Here is a 19,567-nt window from a genome sequence, read left to right on the forward strand (position 1 = left end):
TACCCACCATACTGTCCCATATCGCCCATCCCCAGAGAAACAGACTATACAAGACAGCTGTCTGATTTCTTTCTCATCGAAAGCCATAGTAATTGAGAGCATTATTTGGTGATGGAAACATGCCCACAGCATGTTTTATGCCACAACTGGTAAAACATGAAGATAAGTCTGTAATTTTGCATTCAATCCTTTCAAGGCAGGCCACATGCTTCACCTGCAATAATAAAGCAAAAAAAGCAAAAAAATATAAATCTAAATCTACTTGCTTAATTTTTATATTCTTAATAGAGGAATTACCACATTCATAAAATTGTGAGATTCAAGAAACTAGCTTCTATGTGATCATCTTTTATAGTATCCCATTAATTGATTTGTCTCATATTTTAACTTTAATTCACTTCTGGATTTATCAATGGTACAAATCATTCTGTGGTTTATTGCAAGAAAACTATGTGGTACAGTTAGAATTTTCAGAGGAGGAATTTGTTACTTCTAAAACAATGATGAAGAATGTGGAACACCAATCTTATACAGCACAAATGCAAGCCATCATCAGTGTGGTATCCACCAAAGGAATGGATTATTAACAACTTAGATGAGGGAATAGAAGGGGAACTTACCAAATTTGCAGATGATACTAAGCTGTCAGGAATAGCTAACACCCAAGAAGATAGGCTCAGGATCCAGATCCTGTCAAGGATCTTGGAGTACTTATCTCTAATGATCTAAGTGCTAGAGCCCACTGTAATTACATAGCAAAAAGGCATTAAGAGTTGTTAACCTAATCCTACGTAGCTTTTTCTCTGGTAATATCACACTACTAATGTCACTATCACACTAGCATATAAAACATTTGCTAGACCAATACTCGAATACAGCTCATTAGTCTGGAACCCACATTACCTATCTGATATTAACACAGTTGAGAAAGTCCAGAAATATTTCACAAGAATAGTTCTCCACTCCTCTACTTGTTGCAGAATACCTTATGCCACCAGACTCAAAATTCTAGACCTAGAAAACCAAGAACTACACCGTCTTCCGTCCGATCTAAGTATAGTATATAAAATCATACATTGCAATGTCCTACCTGTCAATGAATACTTCAGCTTCATAACAATACAAGAGCACACAATAGATACAAAGTCAAGGTTAACAGCACCAAACTTGACAGCAGGAAATACGACTTAAGTAACAGAGTGGCAAATGTCTGGAATACTCTACCTGACTCTGTGGTTTCTTCCCCAAACTCTAAAAACTTTAACCTTAAGAGTCTTAGACTGTCTACTATTGACCTCACCCCATTCCTAAGAGGTCATAAGCGCACCAAAGTGCCCAACGTCCCTGTCCTATTGTTTACCTTATATGTATCCATTTCATGTATTCATAACTATGTTTCTTCTTATACCTGTTATCTTATAATCGCTTGACGAATCAAATAAATAAATATAGGGGACTCTTGTCCCTCCGATTCTAGGAACCTGCGGTGTGAGATGCAGTATAGGGCTAGATTGCCTGGCGTCTGCTAATGCAGGCTTGCTTCCCCATTTTGGATCCAATTGTGGCAATTTGCATGATGTAACCAGCGGGGCGGGGTTCCCCCCAATAAAAGAGTTCTCTTTTTTTTCGCCCAGCGGGAAGGTTTCGGCAGCCGCAGCAGGAGGAGCCTCGGTTCCTCTTGTGACTTTCCCCGCTGCCTCTCTGGCCGGTTGGATCGAGCTTCGGCTCACAGACGCCTTCCTCGAGGCGAAAACTGGCTACCCCCCTCCCGCCCTCTCCCTCTTCCGGCCCTCTTGTCCGAGGAGGTCGTAGTCCCCTGGGCCTGAATTGCAGAGCGGGAGGAGGGGCGCCGCCGCGAAGCCCACAGACCCTCACCGAGAAAGGAACGTGGAAGGCAAAGTCCGCCGCATCCAAAGCAGGGCTATTGGCAGAACAGGGCTGGTCGCAGAGCACGGTAAGCGCCGCTACGGGCGGAAACGGCGAGGATATGTAATCCGTTCCCAAAACGTTTTAAAGCCGACCCGGGAGAAATCTTTGCAAAGTTCCCGGGATTTTTCCAGCTCAGCCAATCAACTTGGGGCCCGATGCAAGATTGGGGCACGCCGACTCAGATTGTTATCTCCTGGGAACCGACGCGGCTTGTCTGGCGGCGCTGCGTTTTCCGGTCAAGGCACGCGGTGGAAGGAGTATAAAGCGCTGGCTGGCTTTGACGAGGCACGTAGTGAGATGCCTGCTTGGGTTTGGGGCTGGCTCGGTTCTCCTTGATTCAGAAGTAAGTTGCATGGCCTTTTCAGAGACTTTTCTTGGGGTGGGCGTGGAGTCGGATCGAGGCCTCCTTCACTTTTGCCCTGCTCGCCCGAGCGCCCGCTTTAAGGGGCGCCGAGAACTCTGCAGCGCCTCCGCTTGTCGGACTTTTAAGGCAAGGAAAACTTCCCCGGGGCTTCCTTTGAAGCGAACTCAGCCGCCGACGCTATTACAGAGTTCGCCTAGTTTTCTGTGTGCCAAGCATAGGATGTGCTTTCTTATTTGGGTAGGCTCTCTTTCTTGTAAAATGTTCGAGGTTGCAGACTTTTCGCATGAAACACACTGATCTTGGGTGTAACTTCTTCCTTTCTTGAAGTTCTTCGTTAACTATCTTAAAAAGGCCCGTCTGTCGAAAGGTTAGAAACCTCTCTTCTCCTCCCAGTTAGAAATAATGGGCTACCATAATTCCTCCCGCCTTGGTAAATTTAGCGCAGCGCGATCCTCCCATTTTAGAAAATAATTTTGGGAGAGAAGACTGACTCATCCTTTCAGGTATATACAATTGTTCACTGCAACTGTCTATTTCCTTTTAGGTCGTTGCTCATTTTGTTTCGCCAAGGCCTTTAGATAAACTTACGTGGTGAATTTAAAGAGGAGAGGGAATAGAGTGTTTACTTTTTTAAAAAAAAAAGTAAGATCAACCAAATAAAATTCAGTACATGTATGCCTCCCACTTTGTACTGTTAAAAGTTCTCTGACCATTCCCTTCCGACCTTTCTGAGATGAATGCCATTTATACAAAAGGTAAATATGGCGTTTTCTGTAATAGTAAGTCATTCTTGCCTATGGTTTACATAGATGTTTATTTTTTAAAAAATTTTTATTGGTTTTTAAAATGAACATAGACAAACAAAACATAAAAACATCAAGCCATCTATATATATACATACAGTGTGCCGGTTGGTTTACAAATTGTTTTGTGCTTCCATTTCATAGTCTTCAATTACAATTACATTGTATATATTCTCATATTTTCAATCAAGTACTAAATACATTAATATTGTTAATCATTTGACTATACTTTTATTCATTCATGTTTTACGAAACAATCATATTTAACTTAAATTGTTTTATGACAGTTCATATTATCATCTCAAATCTATCCCACAATCATTTTGTAGATATAATAGGAAAAGAATACCTCTTAATATATTATTTTCTAAGACTCTACATATTTCATTATCATGTATTGTCTAACCATGGAAAATGGAAGCACAAAACAATTTGTAAACCAACCAGCACACTGTATGTACATATATGAAAGATGGCCTGATGTTTTTATGTTTGTTTGTTTGTTTTAAACACCAATTAAAAAAATTGTTTCAATCTCAGGTATCTGGGGTAAATTAGCATTCTGCAAATACTGTTTAACTCTTTCCTCATCAATATTCTTCTGTGTGTATAGTTTCCCACAATAGTTTCGTATGATTACCTTCTTTTTACTACCATAGCAAACTTGGGCTTGGTCATCTATTAATTGCAATATTTTCCTTGATTCTTTCTCCTTTCTCAATTTATATGCTAACCATCTACCTGATTTATTTGCATCTTCAAAGTAGTTCTGTTTAGCACCTCTGATTTTCTGTGCTAATTCTTCTTTTTCTATTAGACCCATTTTATGTTTAATTATATCCATTTTTAACTTAATGTCCTTCTTCTGTGGCATTTTCTGTAGCTCTTTTTCAAGTCCTTTATACTCACCCTCTAATGCCTTAGAGGCTAATCTTTTCATGGTATTTCTTTTCCTTGTATAGTCTATTATCAAGCCTCTGGCATATGCCTTCATTGTATCCCATACGTTCTCGATTGATGTATCTTTTTTGTTTTCTCTAAAGAAGAAAGCCAGTTCTTTCTCCATCCACTGTGTGAAGTCTTTTTCCTTTAATATAGTATTATTTAGCGTCCATCTAGATCTTCTTCTTTGTCCTTTCCATTTAATTGTCATTGGATTCTGATCTGCCCAAGTACTTGTTTCAATATTTATTTCTTGAATATTAGCTAACAATTCTGTTGACATCCATATCATATCTCTTCTGGACCATGATAAATGTCTATTTGAGTAGAAGCTTAGTTTTAGCATTTCTTTCTCTCCATGTATCTTTTAAGTTTATTTCATCTACCATTTTAAAAAAAGATTTAGGGAGAGTCTTTCTGTTTTGCTTTGTCGTTTTATGTGCTGTATAGTCCAATTTATTGTCTACAATTCCATTAAAATCTCCCATCATAACTATATTAGCATAGTCCAGTTCAATTATTTTCATGTGTAATTTTTTATAAAATTCTTCTTGATTGTCATTCGGGGCATATATTGCAATCAGGAGTGTTTTCATATTATTGTCCATTATTTCCACCATTAGTATTCTTCCATCATCATCAGTATAGGTCAATTTCACTGAGATAATATCTTTAATGTATAAAACCACTCCTCTTTTCTTGCATTGTGTCAAAGAAGTAAATATTTTCCCTAACTTTGGCTGTATCAACAATTGTTCATGTTGCTTTTTGATATGTACTTCTTGTAGGCAGATTATATCAAATTTTAATTTCTCTAATTTATGGAAAGTTTTCCTTCTTTTAACAGCCGAGTTAAGTGCATTTATATTAATTGTAATCAATTTTTTCTCTTCCTTGGTTATATTTTGTAGTTAGGTTTAGTAGCTCTCGTAGCTCTTGGTTCACATTGTTCTTTGGCTTCCTCCTTTCCACCTACTGCACCTTCTTTTTCAATTGCCATTTGGCAGTCATCTTGGAATTCAATTAGTGAGATTTCTTTTTCTGCCTCTTCCTCTTTCCCTCCAAAAAATTCTGTGTAAAATGATTCAGCTTTCTCAATTGAGTCAATTCTATGTCTGTGTTCTTGCCATGTGAACATTAAACCTTCTGGAATCAGCCATCTATAATTCACCTCTTTTTAAAGTAACATTTTGGTCATAAATCGGTATTCTGTTCTCATCTCTCTCACTCTTCTGGGTACTTATTTCAGAACCACAATCTCCTTATCTTTATATTTCAATGTTTTCTCTCTTGCCACTTGCAATATTTGCGTTTTAATGGCTTTCTTTGTAAATCTAATGTGAACTTCTCTTGGTAAGCCATTTCCCATTGCATATCTTGTGAAGACTCGATAAGCCTCATCTATTCTATCAGTCACCTTCTCTTTAGTTATTTCCAAAGCTTCAGCCAAAATTTCTATCATTATGTCAGCTAGGTTTTGTCCCTTTTCTTCCTCTGTGTTTTGGAATCTGAGATAAAATTCTGATCTGTCCATCTCCCATCTCAGCATCCCACTTTTATCTTGTTCAACCACAATTAATCTGCTATCAGTGTCTCCGATCTTCTTATCTCTGTTTATCTTCTTCAATTTTTTTGGAATCTCTCATCATACTTCATCATTTGTTGAATGTTCTCCACTTTTTCATCAGTTTTCCCTGTTCTTTGTTCAATGTTCTCTGTTCTCTTTTCAGTATTCTCTGTTCTTATTTGTATATTTTGAATTCCTTGCATAATCATCTGCAGGGTTACTTTTTCCTGTTCTTTTTCTTGCTGTAACATTGTCTGTACTGAATGTTGTCCTCCAGATGGTGAAGAGGAAGAAGTAGAAGTTGAGGAACCAGGGGCTGTTAATTTCCTACTCATTTCAAACAATTCAAAATCTTCAGGTTCTTCTAGACCTTAATCCACTTGTGAAATAACCAATTGCAATTCCAAATAAAAATAGTGGGAAAAAAGAAACCAAATAGTAGCGATAATAATAATAATAATAATAATAATAATAATTATTATTATTATTATTATTTCTTCAGGTTCTTCTATGCCTTAGTCCAATTGATTTGTTAGATAGCAGTAAAAACTCAAAAATGGAAGAAAAGAGCATAAACACACACAAAAAAGAAAAAAAATTGTTAAATCCTGAAAAGGGCGGAAAGGTAAAAGGTAAAAAACTAAAAAGGAGAAAAGAAAAGTTCTTCAGATTCTTCAACACCTTAATCCAATTAAGAGGTCTCAGGTATAAAAGGATGCATAAGAAAAAAAAAGAAAGACACAAAAATAAAAAAAAACACCAATATGTAAGGTAAATAGAAAAAAAAATACAAGAGAGGGAGAGAGAAAAAAGAAAAGAGACTACTCCCTTAAAAAAAAGGAGGGAAATCAAATACTGAAGCTTTTCCTTTAAAATAAAATGCAAACATAAAAATTTGACTTCAAAAGACAAAAGGAAAGACAAAAATCAAGTTCCAAAAGGCCAAAAATCCAAATAGTTATTACAAAAAGTAAACTAGTAAGGAAGGGGTTTGTTAAAGTAAGAAATGGCACAGCTTAAAAAAATAAATAAAAAGAGCACACTGCACTTTGTTAAATTGTCCAAGGCTTTTGTTAAGATTTATAACACTCTTCTCCAGAATCTTATTACCTTTTTTTTCTATAAGCTTCAACACCAGACTACAGCTGTTGATAGAAACCCAGAAGAGCACCTGCAATAATACTCTCCCATGCTCTTCCCTCTATCTTATCAAACAGGCAATGTCCCTGAAAAGAAGTCTCAGTTCTTTCTCAGCTTTGTCTGGTTAAGAAAAAGAAATAAAATATTTCCAAGCCTCTAGTTGGCAGTGTTACAGAGTTTCTTTTGCTTTCACTTTCCCCCTCCTTTTCCAAACAAAATATAATGAAAATTAATTAAGAAGGGAAAAAGATATTAAAAAAAGATAACTAAAAGGGAGTCTCTAGCCTAAAATATTATAAAATCAAAAAGAAGAGAAAGAATAAGTGGAAGAAGAAAAAAACAAACCAGGCCAGTTTCAAAATATAAAATCGTATGTAGAAAACCCAGCAATAAGAAAATAAAAATAAAAATATTACTTTGACATTCCTATTTAAAATTGCCACTTAATCACTTCTATCAAAACTTTTACAGATTCTTTCTTTTCCTTAGGGTGTCCTTTCAAATTTTAAAGAAAAAGTTCTCACCAAACCGGCACACTTTCTCTTTCCGTTCTCTTTCGTTTCGGAGCTGTCCTGACTTCAGCAGCTTTAATGGCTGCCTCTTTGCCACTGGCAAAAAGAGCTTCTCCGGGAACTACCAGGGACTTTGCGGTATCCCTGGGATCGACAGGATGCGCTCTTTGCATTCACCGTCTCTTCGGGATGGTTTAGATCCAAATGGACCGTCCAGGAGCAAAGATATCGGCAGCGATCTCAGACATCCAAAATCGCATGCCGTATCGTCGCGATGCCAGCTCCGCCCTCACATAGCTGTTTATTTTGAAGCAGAAAACATATATTAGGGAATACAAAATCTGAGAATATCTACCAGTTGCAAAGCCTCGCTAGTTTACACTGGCCCATAAAGCAGGAAGTGGGCTGAGAATTTATCATATGATGTCTCTTGGCAGACATTATATTTTTAGTGTTTCTTTGCATAGAAATGATGGGTAGAGGAAATTGGCATGTTAGTTCTGAACCAGTATAGTTGGGGCTCAGTCCAAGCTCTTCTCACAGGAGAGAGCTCTGATCCGCTGCAACACTGCATTTGTGGGATTTACCATATGAGGAAGTGTGTGGAAGTTTCCATCTACATTATTATGGTATTTGGAGCAGGTGTGATCCCTGGTTCCTCTCTATTGGACCGTATCCCATTTAGACAGCTTTAACTTTATGGTTGGATTTATTGTTGAAACACTATATGCTGGACCAAACTGAAATAAAATTCTGTAAAACATTTATGGGCCCACTTAAAGGAGATTCTGGCCAGATTATTTGCATATTATACATTACTAAGGAAAATATTACAGCCCTTTATGATGATGTAAGGATTGTAGCTTTTATTAAAGGGGCTATAACGAGTAGGCAAAAACCTACTTGTTCAGAAAAGCTTGAGCATGTATACACAAAAGGCTTAATGTAAAAACTTTTTTACAAAAACATTCCCAAAGTAGTTTGCGTAATTTTTAGAATTATAGTTATCATGTATAGAAGCTGACACCAAATAGATGTATCACTTAACAGTAATGTTTCTGTATAGATTAAATTTCATTACAGTGAATATACTAAAGATCTTTATACTATTAACTGCAATGAATTTAAATATCACCAATGTATATTTAAATATAACTATTGTATTTATGTGAGTATTGAAATATATAAGTAAGTTATGTGAATTTTTCTGTAGGTAATTATCTCTCAAAATGGAATTTTCTTCCAGCATGTCTGAAGTACATTTTTGCATGTGATTTACAGGTTTACAAACACCAAATTGTACATTGAATTATATTAGTGGTGGTGGTGGGGTACTAATAAACAATGCTTTTTACTTTTGCCCATAATGTGCTTTTAGCTAAAAGCAATTGACTTAGGAGGCTAGGAATTCAGGTTCAACTATACTTCTAGCTTGACAGTTTTGGTTGAAACTGTTGGGTGGAAGTGCCAAGAGTGCACTGAAATTTTGTTGGCTGTGTTGCTGACTGGGTTATAGTGACAAAGCATACAGGTAGTCTACTTATAACTACCTATAAGTAGGTAGTCTACTTATGATTTCCCCCCACCAGGTACCACCCAGTTCTGAAATTCCTATGCTTCCATGGTCACATGACCAAATTTCATGGGCTTAGCAACTAGTTTGCATTTACAGCCATTTGCGGCATCCCATGATCACATGACTATAATTTAAGTTTTTGCTGAAACCCGATATTTGCTTCCAGTTTTCACCAGAAATGCCCTACAGTGAACAATGGGTTTGCTTAATAACTATGACATCATTTTAATGACTGTGGATTCAGTTAACAACTTTAGTGATTTACTTGACCATAGACAAAGATGTAAAATTGGACAGATTCCATTACAGTTGAAATTTAAGGACTACCTGAAATCACATTAAGAGTAGCAGCAGCTAGCATCCATATCTGCTTATGAAGCAGAGCCACCTTTCTCTGATTTTCTACCTATTAGCCATTTTTCAAGGAGCCCTAAGGGGACAGTAAATACATTATTAGTATTTTTCATCCAAAAATTGCAACACAAGTTCATTTCAATAGCCTTTGAATTTGTTTAATGTTTTCTACAAATAGGTAAAAAAAGGCATAGTTCTTTCAATTTAAGAAAGAAAAATAGATTTTCATGGGTAAAAAAGCATTAGTTTCCCCATGCTTACAGTTTAAAGCTATTTCTTTGCCTTCAATCAGTTTTCCATTGTTTCATAACCATTATTTGCTGGACAAATAAATAAACATATTCAAACAAAATACAAAAAGCTATTATTTCTGTTCCTGGCTATTCTCTAAAGATCCTTTGGATTTCACTGTTTCTTGATCCTTCTTTATAGAATCTGAGGTTGTGTCTCCATCCATTCATCCCAAAAGCAGACACCTAACAAACCAGTCCAAACACACACAAACTTGCTGACTTCATTTTAGGAATCAAAAGAAAGACGCTGTGGTTTGCTCTTGATCCTGCTGAAATCACAAACTGTTTCTGTGTTGTATAGATCGGGGTCGCCAACCTTCTGGATCCCAGGGCCCACCAAATTCATACTTTTAAATCCCAAGGACCACTAATATGATTTTTTTTTAAAAGCTAATATATTTAATATAAAATTTTTATATTAAATATACATACATGTATACATATATACATACATACATACATACATACATATATATTATACACATACACACTTATTTAATTATAACAAAAATGTAAATGTTTAATGATAACAAAATAAAACGTTCCGGGCTGGAAGCCTCCCCACCCCTGCACCTTCCAAAGAGACAGAAGAGTGTTTCAGATGCCAGGTGGAGGATTGAGAGAGCTCAGATCTGCAGCCAAGGAAAAGCTGGGGGCGGGGGGGAGGTGGCTCTTCCAGCCGCCCCTGGAGACAGGCAAGGAAAAGTGTCCCTAGGGGCACTTCGCTTGCTTTAGCACTTCGCTGCCAAACCCAGCCACAGCCTGTGATTATTTGGGGGCAGGGGAGGGGTGGGGAGAGAGAGAGAAAAAACATCTCTTGCATTACCAGGGGAGGAAAGGAGATAAAACAAAGCTCACTCTTTCACCAAGACCTACAAAACACCAATCTACCGCATTCCAGGAGATCTTAAAAACCACCAAACGCTCCCACTTGCAGTTCCCACGCCTCCCCGCTCAGGTCCCTGAGATGCACGCTCCCACACACAGCAGCAGTGGCAACAACTGTCCCCTCTCCAGCACCCACTGTCAGCTCTTCCCATTAGTTCTCTAGCTTTGAATTGCTCCTGGCTCTTTCTCTTTCCTTCCCCCCCCCCGCCCACGTGCAGGCAGGAAAGGAAAGGAGACAGAGCCGTGTGCAGCTCTCTGCTTTTCCAGCCCTGCCTTCTCCCAACATTGAAGCCTCGGAAACGCAGGCAAAGCCGCCACAGCGGTAGTGCCCTGAGTTGCTTGCTTCTCCACTACTGCCTTCTCCTCCTCCAGCACTTCCTTCTCTGGGTAGGGTGATTCTTAACTAACCGAGCATGCTCAGGCAAATCAGGACGCTAGTGCGGAGGCGGCTTTGCCTGCATCTCCGAGGCTTTGATGTTGGGAGAGGCAACAAGGGCTGGAAAAGCAGAGAGCTGCACACGGCTTCATCTCCTTTGCCTGCCTGAATGTGGGGGGGAGGGGGAAGGAAAGAGAGGCAGGAGCAATTAAAAGCTAGAGAACTAATGGAAAGAGCTAACAGTGGGTGCTGGGGGTGGGGACTGTTGTTGCCGCCACTGCTACTGTGTGTGGGAGCTGGTTGGCGTGTGCATCTCAGGGACCTGACTCCGGGGTCCCTCGAGCTGGGAGGCGAGAGAACTGCGCGGCCCAGATTAATTGCTTTTGGGGGCCATTTCTTTTGCGGCCCACCAAAATTTTTCCACGGCCCATCAGTGGGCCACAGCCCACTAGTTGGTGACCGCTTGCATAGACAAACTGGCAGCATTTGCCTTGCTTGTGTGTCTGAATTTAACTTTGTAATTGCAGTATAAAGGTTCTATCCGATTCTGATAAATTACAGGTGGAGTAAAAATCTCAGATTTTGACTTTCTTCTTAATAATTTAAAAGGTTGACTAGTGGATTGAGGTTCCTCACCTGGACTCAGGAACAAGTAATGCTTCTTTATAGGTCATATAAAGGGTTATTCATGTTCTAAAATGAAGAAGGGTGAACACATAGAAACAATCTCAGGCAAACTGGAAGATAGACAGGAAAGTCAGATTGATTGGAAGTATTTGAATCCTTTTTGACAAAGTTCTTTTTTATTATTTTGAACGGTAAATTCCCAGCTTAGATTTTTATTGTAGAATTTGTATTGTCTGTTAAGGTAGATGGCAGTGGTGGCTGCTACTGCTAAAAAGTGTTTTTGCCAGAGTTTGTTTAGATTAAAAGACTCACTGGTTTGACAATCTTTGTCTCAATTGCACATGCGCTGGTACATCAAGGCATATGTAACAACTGGGTGTCTATCAGCCTCCTGTGTTGTAATGACCTGGGTCATGGGCTGTGTGATGACCTTCTGAGTTCTATTGTTGTGACATCCTGGGTCTTGTGCTGTAATCTTGGTGTGGTTATTTTGGAAGACTTTTATTCTTAAAATGTGGATTAAAAGCATTTGAAATAAATAAATCAGTCCAGGGTTAAGAAATAACTTCAGTGTTGCTACAAACAATCATGGGAAATGGAAATTGTGCTGCTTTTAAACATAAAAATGATTGTGGTGTTGTATTGGTTCCTACTTTATAAAGATGCCAAAACTGTAGACATTTTATTGTTCAATATTATGCAATATTAATTACAGCAAAATAATAGGTTCTCTAAATATGTCATTATTTTGGGAGTTGAAATTCCACACACTGGATAATATAGATCTGGGTATCACTGAATAAATTTTTCCCAATGGGGGACTAGTTCAGTTTTAGTGAGAATCTTTGTAGCACTTTTTCCTGTTCCTTTCTCAAAACACCCCAGTGACTGCAAATAACTATATGAGAATGTTACATACTTCTGATTTTACCTTTATTATTATTATTATTTTGCAGAACACTAGGAATTTCAGGAACTTCAAACATCCAGTTTAGAAACTAGTTCAACACTTCTGTTTTTAGTTCTCCAAAATGAATACTTTTAAAGAAAAAAAGTTATTTCAGTATGCTTTTAGATTTTATTTATTATCCAATGTATATGGCTACCCATCTCAGAAAAGTGACTCTGGACAATTAATTGGAAATTGGAAAATATTTTAAGCTATTATCAATCTACTTAGAATATAATGTTGAAACACTATTTTACTACAGCTCAACTTACAAATGTGGCTATTAAATAATGCCAGCTTCATCCAGCATTAGAATACTGTTGGGGTGATAATAGGATTTCTTTCATGACGATAAAACACAGGAAAACTGATACTGTGATTTTGATTCAAATTCCATAGCTGAAATGTGAATAAAACTAAGAAAATGCAGACTCAGGTATACAAAAACTCTGCATGCTTACACACAATTATTGCTGTATTCTGGAACCTGATGAACATAGTGTCAACAGAAGAGAAAAAAGATTGTACATAGTGTATATTGAACATCTGAGTCATATTCTATTTACTCTATGTGAATTGGCTACAACATTAACAAAAAAATGAAATACATGAATGGTAATATGCTGTTAGACAAACGGACAGGAAGTGAGTGGTGTGATGCAAAAAAAGGTTTAGGCCTAGACACAGCACAACAGTCTTTGGAGGTGGGTATTCAGTTTGCCCATCCAAATATAGAAAACTGGTAAAAGTGGTAATATTACATGTAGTTTCATTGTTTGAGATACAGAAAGAGCAGTATTAGAATTTTCTGGTTTTTTTTAGCTAATTCATGCCTGGGGCATATTCTAGTACCTTTACAGTACTAAAGTTTCCTTCTCATTTTAAGTAGCTTATAGTCTTTCCCCCCATCCCCCATGCCTTAAACAAAAGAAAACAAAAAACAAACAAACCCTGTTCCCTTTTAGCCTCTGCTTCAACTTTAGTTTCTCCTTTTATTTGGACATGTATGTACAGATCATATCTTGTTTTTCTTTCTTTCTATTGCCAGTTTCTAGGATAAGCTGTTCTGCTTTTAATCCTCTTAGTCTATTCTAGCATTCTCAGTACTGATACCAATATCTTTCCATTATTCAAATCTTGATTGGGATAATGGTAGTATCTGCATATTGTTTTCATACTTGTAGTTTATTTTTCTCTCTCTACATTTCCTGCTCTTTCGAAAAGAAAAACCCCTCAGAACTTTCTCAGTATTTGTGTAGTCAACAACTATACAAATTTTCTCTTCATTTTCTATTATCTGAGACACAACTGTACAAACGTTCTATTAAATGAGACATGTTATATTGCACAAGCACAAGCTAGTTAAATTAATATTTCTCTTTCATTATTTATTCAAGAACATTTCATATTGTTTCTTTAGAGAGTGGAGATCCACTTATGGCAATACAAATATAGTGTAATATACAATCCCTCACTAAGTTCTTTGTTCAGATACTCCTCGGTTAATGATCGAGGCCATGATGTGGTTGTAAATAAAAAAAATATCACATGCCATGCTAATTTAAGATAGCAGATCTGGCAATTCTGGTTATAGTTATTAACCAAATTGTGGCAATCACATGATCACAGAATGTACCAAGCATTGGAACTGTTGTAACTCTTGTTTCAGTATAATTAAAATTGGAGATAACCCCATCCCCAAGTGTCATAGGTCACATTGGCCAATTGGGTTAATTGGCTGGCCCTCCAGGCACTCCTTCCCCAACCTTATTCATTGTCAGTAGAGATTACCTTGGTTCTCAAGAGAAAGTTCTCTGTTGTGTCTAGTAAGGCATTCCAACCTCCTTCCCCACTCTGTGTGGTAACTGAGGAACAGAAAAATGGCTGCTGCCAGGTTCGGTTTGAAGTTGACAAATATTTTGTATGTACATATTTATTAAACCCTTACAAGTATGCATCAAAAAAGAGGATTGTATATCTTTGGGGAAAGAGTGAGTTAATTTTCTCTTAGCAAAATACAAAATTTGGAACTTGAAAAAATACATAATAGATCACCAGTATGTTCAAGGTCATACTTCCCCCCCCCCCCATGAGAAAATGCATTTTTAAAAAAATGTTTGATTTAAATTCTCCTGAATAAGTATAACTAATGGCACATCATAGTCATAATAAGAGAATTAATAAATACCATTATATATAGAAGCCCTATAGAGTTAGAAGTTATTTGCTTATGTTTGAAAGCCTGATAAAGGAATTAGTCATCCAATAAATAACTAGTGAATAGTATAAATTAAGAATTTTTTTCTACTGTACTCATGCTCACAATGAACTTGTAGACATAAAAGCCTCATTTAATATTTGTGTTTCAGGTATGCTGGTCATGAAACAAATATTATTCATGATTGTCCTGGGTGCTGGAGTGATGTATGCTGTGTTACATAGCAACCTGTGGACAACCAACAGCTTTGGGTATGGCAATATATTATTAGAAAAGCTATCTTTTCCTTTGTCCTGATAATTTGTACATGTGGCTAAGCTATGTGAAAGACTTCTCCAATCCCTGTGACATTCAGGAGCTAGAAAGCAGCTTCTCATGTTTCTCATGTGCAGAATTAACTGGTGTCCTAACTGCAGATCAAGAAGGAGGTGAAGAAGCCGGACATGGGGCAACTGATTGGTTCAAGATAAGGAATGAAGTACAACAAGGCATAAATTGCCACCCTGCTTATTTAACTTATGTGCAGAGTACATCATACGAAATACCAGGCTGGAAGAATCACAAGCCGGAATTAAGATTGCTGGGAAAAATAACAACCTCAGATATGCAGATGATACCACTTTAATGGCAGAAAGTGAAGAGGAACTAAAAACCCTCTTAATGATGGTAAAAGAAAGTGCAAAAGTTGGCTTGAAACTAACTAAACATTAAAAAAAACTAAGATCATGGCATCTGGTTCCATCACTTGCTAGCAAATAGAAAGGGAAGAAATAGAAGCAGTAACAGATTTTATTTTCTTGGACTGCAAGATCAATGCAGATGGCAATTTTCAGCCATGAAATTAAAAGATGCTTGTTCCTTGGGTAAAAAGCTATGGCAGATCTAGACAGCATAGTAAAAAGCAGAGACATCACCTTGCTGACAAGGGTCCATACAGGCAAAGCTATGGTTTTCCCAATAATAATGTATGACTATGAGAGTTGGCCTGTAAGGAAGGCTGAGCACTGAAGAATTTATGCTTTTGAATTGTGATGTTGGAGAAGGCTCTTGACTCGAGTCCCTTAGATCGAAAAGAAATCAAATCAATCAATGCTAAAGGAAATCAACCCTGGTTGTTCTTTGGAAGTACAGATACTGACGCTAAAGCTCAAATACTTTGATCATTTAATGACAAGAGAGAACACATTGGAAAAGAAGCCGATGTTGGGAAAGATTGAAGGCATAAGGGAAAGGGGAAAACCGAGGATGAGTGTTATTGACACAAATGATCACGAACTTGGGCAAACTCTGGGAGACATTGGAGGAGAGGTAAGGCCTGGCGTGCTATGGAGTTGTGAAGAATTAGACATGACTTACACCTGAATAACAGCAAGTGCCTGGTTGTTTTGCCACAGTGACTTATGAGCAGTAGATTTGGGAACTAGGAGGCAATGAACATACAAATGAAATGAAAGCTAAAGTGATTTAGTGAATAAGTTAATGGAAATTAAAAAGCTGTAGTTAAAAAATTAAAGAAGAATGATGTGGAGCTAAAATAATTATAGGTCCCTTCTGCTGCTGAGTACAGGTAGTCCTTGACTTACAACAGTTCATTTAGTAACTGTTCAAAGTTACTTATCACTTATGAACATTTTTCACACTTACAGAAATCAGATGCTTGGTAAGAGGTTCATATTTATGATGCTTGCAGTGTTCTGGCATCATGTGATCAACTTTTGTGATCCGACAAGTCAATGAGGAATCCAGAATCACTTAAGAACCATGTTACTAGCTTAACAAATGCAATGATTCACTTAACAACTGGGGCAAGAAAAGTTGTAAAAATGGGGCAAATTCACTTAACAAATGTTTCACTTAGCAACATAAATTTTGAGCTCAATTGTGATTGTAACTCAAGGACTTCAAAGCTCATAGATAGTTGTCCCCTTCCAGGAGCCTTTGGTAGGCTAGGGGGGGCTGTGTAGTGTAAAACTGCCTACAGATCTCCAAAAGACCCTGAAACACCAGGATTTTTCTCAATATGCCAGGTAGCTGGAACACTCCAGCATGGATGCTTGTAAGTAAACTCTGAATTGAACCCATATCCTGTCGTGCTGTGACAGGAGGCTGTAAACATTTGCAGCACTTTTGGGGGGGGCAGGAAGCATGAGCTTAGCTTTGTGAATTGGGAGTGGGAAGCATTTTTTGTCTTGCTGCAGCTGCTTTCACCAAGTACAGACAGCAACTTCATTTCCTTACAATTCCCATATTGTTTACCAACTCAGAGATTTCCCTCCTTCTTTCAGGTGCCTGACTTTCATGGGAACACCTTTTAGAGATGAATAATGTTTTATTTGATTTATATAGTTACTCAGCTTGTAAAAGCAACTCCGGGTGGCTTACAACTATAAAATAAGGGAATTAAAAACAAAACACAATAAATGTCCAGAACAGGAAAACAGTATCAATAACAAGGCCAGGCATTGCATATTTTGTTCAATATCTTTATTTCTAGGTAGGGTGATCCCATGGTCTGATCAAATGTTCCTGAAAATAGGTCTTCAGGGCCTTGTGGAATGCCATATTGGGACCATTTGAATATCAACAATGTGTGGCGGCAGCCAAAAAAGCCAGAGGGATACAATCAAGATCAAGTGATATACTAATATTACTCTGTAAAGCCTTAGTAAGACCCCAGCTAAAGTACTGCATCCAGTTTTGGTCACCACACTATAAAAATATGTTAAGACCGAAAAAGTGCAGAGAAGAGGAACCAAGGTGGTTAGGGGACTGGAGGCTAAAATATATGACAAACAGTTGCAGGAACTGGGCGTGGCTAGTCTCATGAAGAGAAAGACCAGGGGAGACATGATAGCAGTGTTCCAATATTTCAGGGGCTGCCACAGAGAAGAGGGGGTCATGCTATTCTCCAAAGCACCTGAAGGCCAGACAAGGAATAGTGAATACTGAACAAGAAGTTCAATCTGGAATTAAGGAGAAATTTTCTGACAGTGAGAGCAATCAGCCAATGGAACAGATTGTGGGAGCTTCATCACTGGAAGCTTTCAAGAAGAGACTGGACTGCCATCTGTCAAAAATGGTGTTTGGTCCGCTTGGGTGTGGGTTGGCTTAGATCAGTGGTCCCCAACCTTTTTTGTACCAGGGACCAGTTTCACCCAGAAACACTTTTTTTTGGGGGGGGGGGGAGAACACTTTTTCAAGGAGGAGGAGGGGGAGGAGTCCGAGTTTGGTGGTTTGCTTGCAGACGTTTCATTACCTGACTAGATAACATCTGATGTTGTTACCTAGTCAGGTAATAAAACATCTGCCAGCAAACCACCAAGTTCAGGGAGGCTCAGGACAAGTCCCTGCAGGATGGCTGAGAAGCCCCCCCCCTCAGCCCTGCCTCCCTCAGCCTCATCCCTCAGGTGTCTCCCTCCCTCCCTCAGCCTTATCCCTCAGGTGTCTCCCTCCCTCCCTCAGCCTTATCCCTCAGGTGTCTGCCTTGTTCCTCTCTCAGTCGCTCTCTCGCTCCTCCACCAGCCCAGGGAGAAACTGCTTCAAAGAAGCCGGCAGGGTGGCTTTTCCTCTCGGCGCAGCTCCTCCGAAGCGCCCGTTCACCCCAACCCCACTGCCCGCGGTTCAATACAGTGCTCCGTTCTGCCTGCCTGCCTGCCTTCGTTTCTGGTTGTTTTGGAGTAGCTTCAGCTGAGTAAAAGAGGCGAATAGTTATTATTCTCAGCCGAAGCTGCTCCGAAACAACCAGAAACGAAGGCAGGCAGGCAGGAAGAATGGAGCACTGGATTGAACCGCGGGCGGCGGGGTGGGGGGTGAACGGGTGCTTCGGAGGAGCTGCGCTGACAGGAAAAGCCACCCTGCCGGCTTCTTTGAAGCAGTTTCTTCCTGGGCTGGTGGAGGAGCGAGAGAGCAACTGAGAGAGGAATGAGGCGGGAGGAAACCGAAGCCGCTGAGCCGGAGAGCAGGACAGGCTTTGGTTGCTTCCTCCCTCCCCTTCTTTCATTTGTGCCCTTGATCCCTGATCCCAGCAGCATTCACCGAAGGCAAAGATAGCCGCCATTTTTATTTTATTTTTATTTTCTTTGCGGCCCGGCACCAAATGATCCACGGACCTGTACCGGTCCGCGGCCCGGTGGTTGGGGACCCCTGGCTTAGATGACCTACAAGGTCCCTTCCAACTCTGTTAATCTGTTAATCAGAGGAAATGGGTGAAGCACTGTGACATGGGTCTCACCAAGTATTCTGCCAGATCTTATGGGACCAACAGAGGCAGTTGGAAACAGGAAACTCCATAAATAACCCAGTCTTGTGCTTAGACGAATTTTATAGGCGATAACCAGTCTCTTGAATTATACCCAGAAGCCTTTAGAGAGAGAATGCATCTCGCAGAGTAGTATTACATGAGCTTACTGAGCTGCACCCAGTATATAAGATGGATTTGGGCAAAACTTCATTTATTATGATTAGGATATTTCCTGGTAACCATGAGATACCCTGCCATAGAGTGGTGTGACCTATTAAATCTGTCCATCTTTGGTGAATTATGGTCCCGGATGTGTTCCAGAGGGAGCTGGGGTTTTTTTTCCAGATGGTCTGCTGTATGGTCCAAATGAGGCTTGGCCTTGGTCATCACTTACAATGAGAGGGTGCCAAGGCTTTGAGCTGGATTGCACCCTTGCAACCTCTTTTGTGAGGAGATCTACCTACACAGATATGCAGAGAATTTGCAAGGCATCTATAAGACAAAATCACTTGGATTCATTCCCAGGTAGATGTCACTCTTGGCAGGTCCTAAGGAGATGCCTTGGGCATAAACTTCCATTTTATCTTGAAATAGTTTGAACCTGTTGTTCCTAAGGAGGTGGACAGGTACCTTACAATTGTGAACCCTTGCTCATTAGATCCATGTCCCTCATGACTAGCTAAGGATGCCCAGGAAGTGACATGTAGTTGAATTCTGGTGGTGGCAAATTCTTTCTTTAGAGAGGGGATTGCTTCTCCACTTCTTAAAGAGGTGTGGTTTGTCCCCCTC

General features: G+C 39.1%; 1 protein-coding gene across 5 annotated transcripts in view; it reads left to right on the top strand.

Moving 5' to 3' along the window:
• The first annotated feature begins 1,635 nt into the window (after positions 1 to 1,635).
• The window catches only part of ST3GAL6 (ST3 beta-galactoside alpha-2,3-sialyltransferase 6), a 39,652-nt gene continuing 21,720 nt past the window's right edge, over positions 1,636 to 19,567 (top strand). For 2 of the 5 annotated variants that reach the window (XM_087937341.1, XM_087937344.1), the window contains exons 1-2: positions 1,636 to 2,272; positions 14,690 to 14,789. In XM_087937341.1, the coding sequence (XP_087793467.1) occupies positions 14,692 to 14,789 (98 nt within the window). In that variant the 5' untranslated portion in view covers positions 1,636 to 2,272; positions 14,690 to 14,691. Of the gene's footprint in view, positions 2,273 to 10,678; positions 10,756 to 14,689; positions 14,790 to 19,567 lie in introns of those variants that run through there. The other 3 variants (XM_087937340.1, XM_087937343.1, XM_087937342.1) reach the window with 2 other exon arrangements.

Source organism: Pseudonaja textilis, chromosome 7 (assembly GCF_049901715.1).
Source record: "Pseudonaja textilis isolate UNSWEBS1 chromosome 7, rPseTex1.2, whole genome shotgun sequence".
In the NCBI taxonomy this organism is placed as follows: domain Eukaryota; kingdom Metazoa; phylum Chordata; class Lepidosauria; order Squamata; family Elapidae; genus Pseudonaja; species Pseudonaja textilis.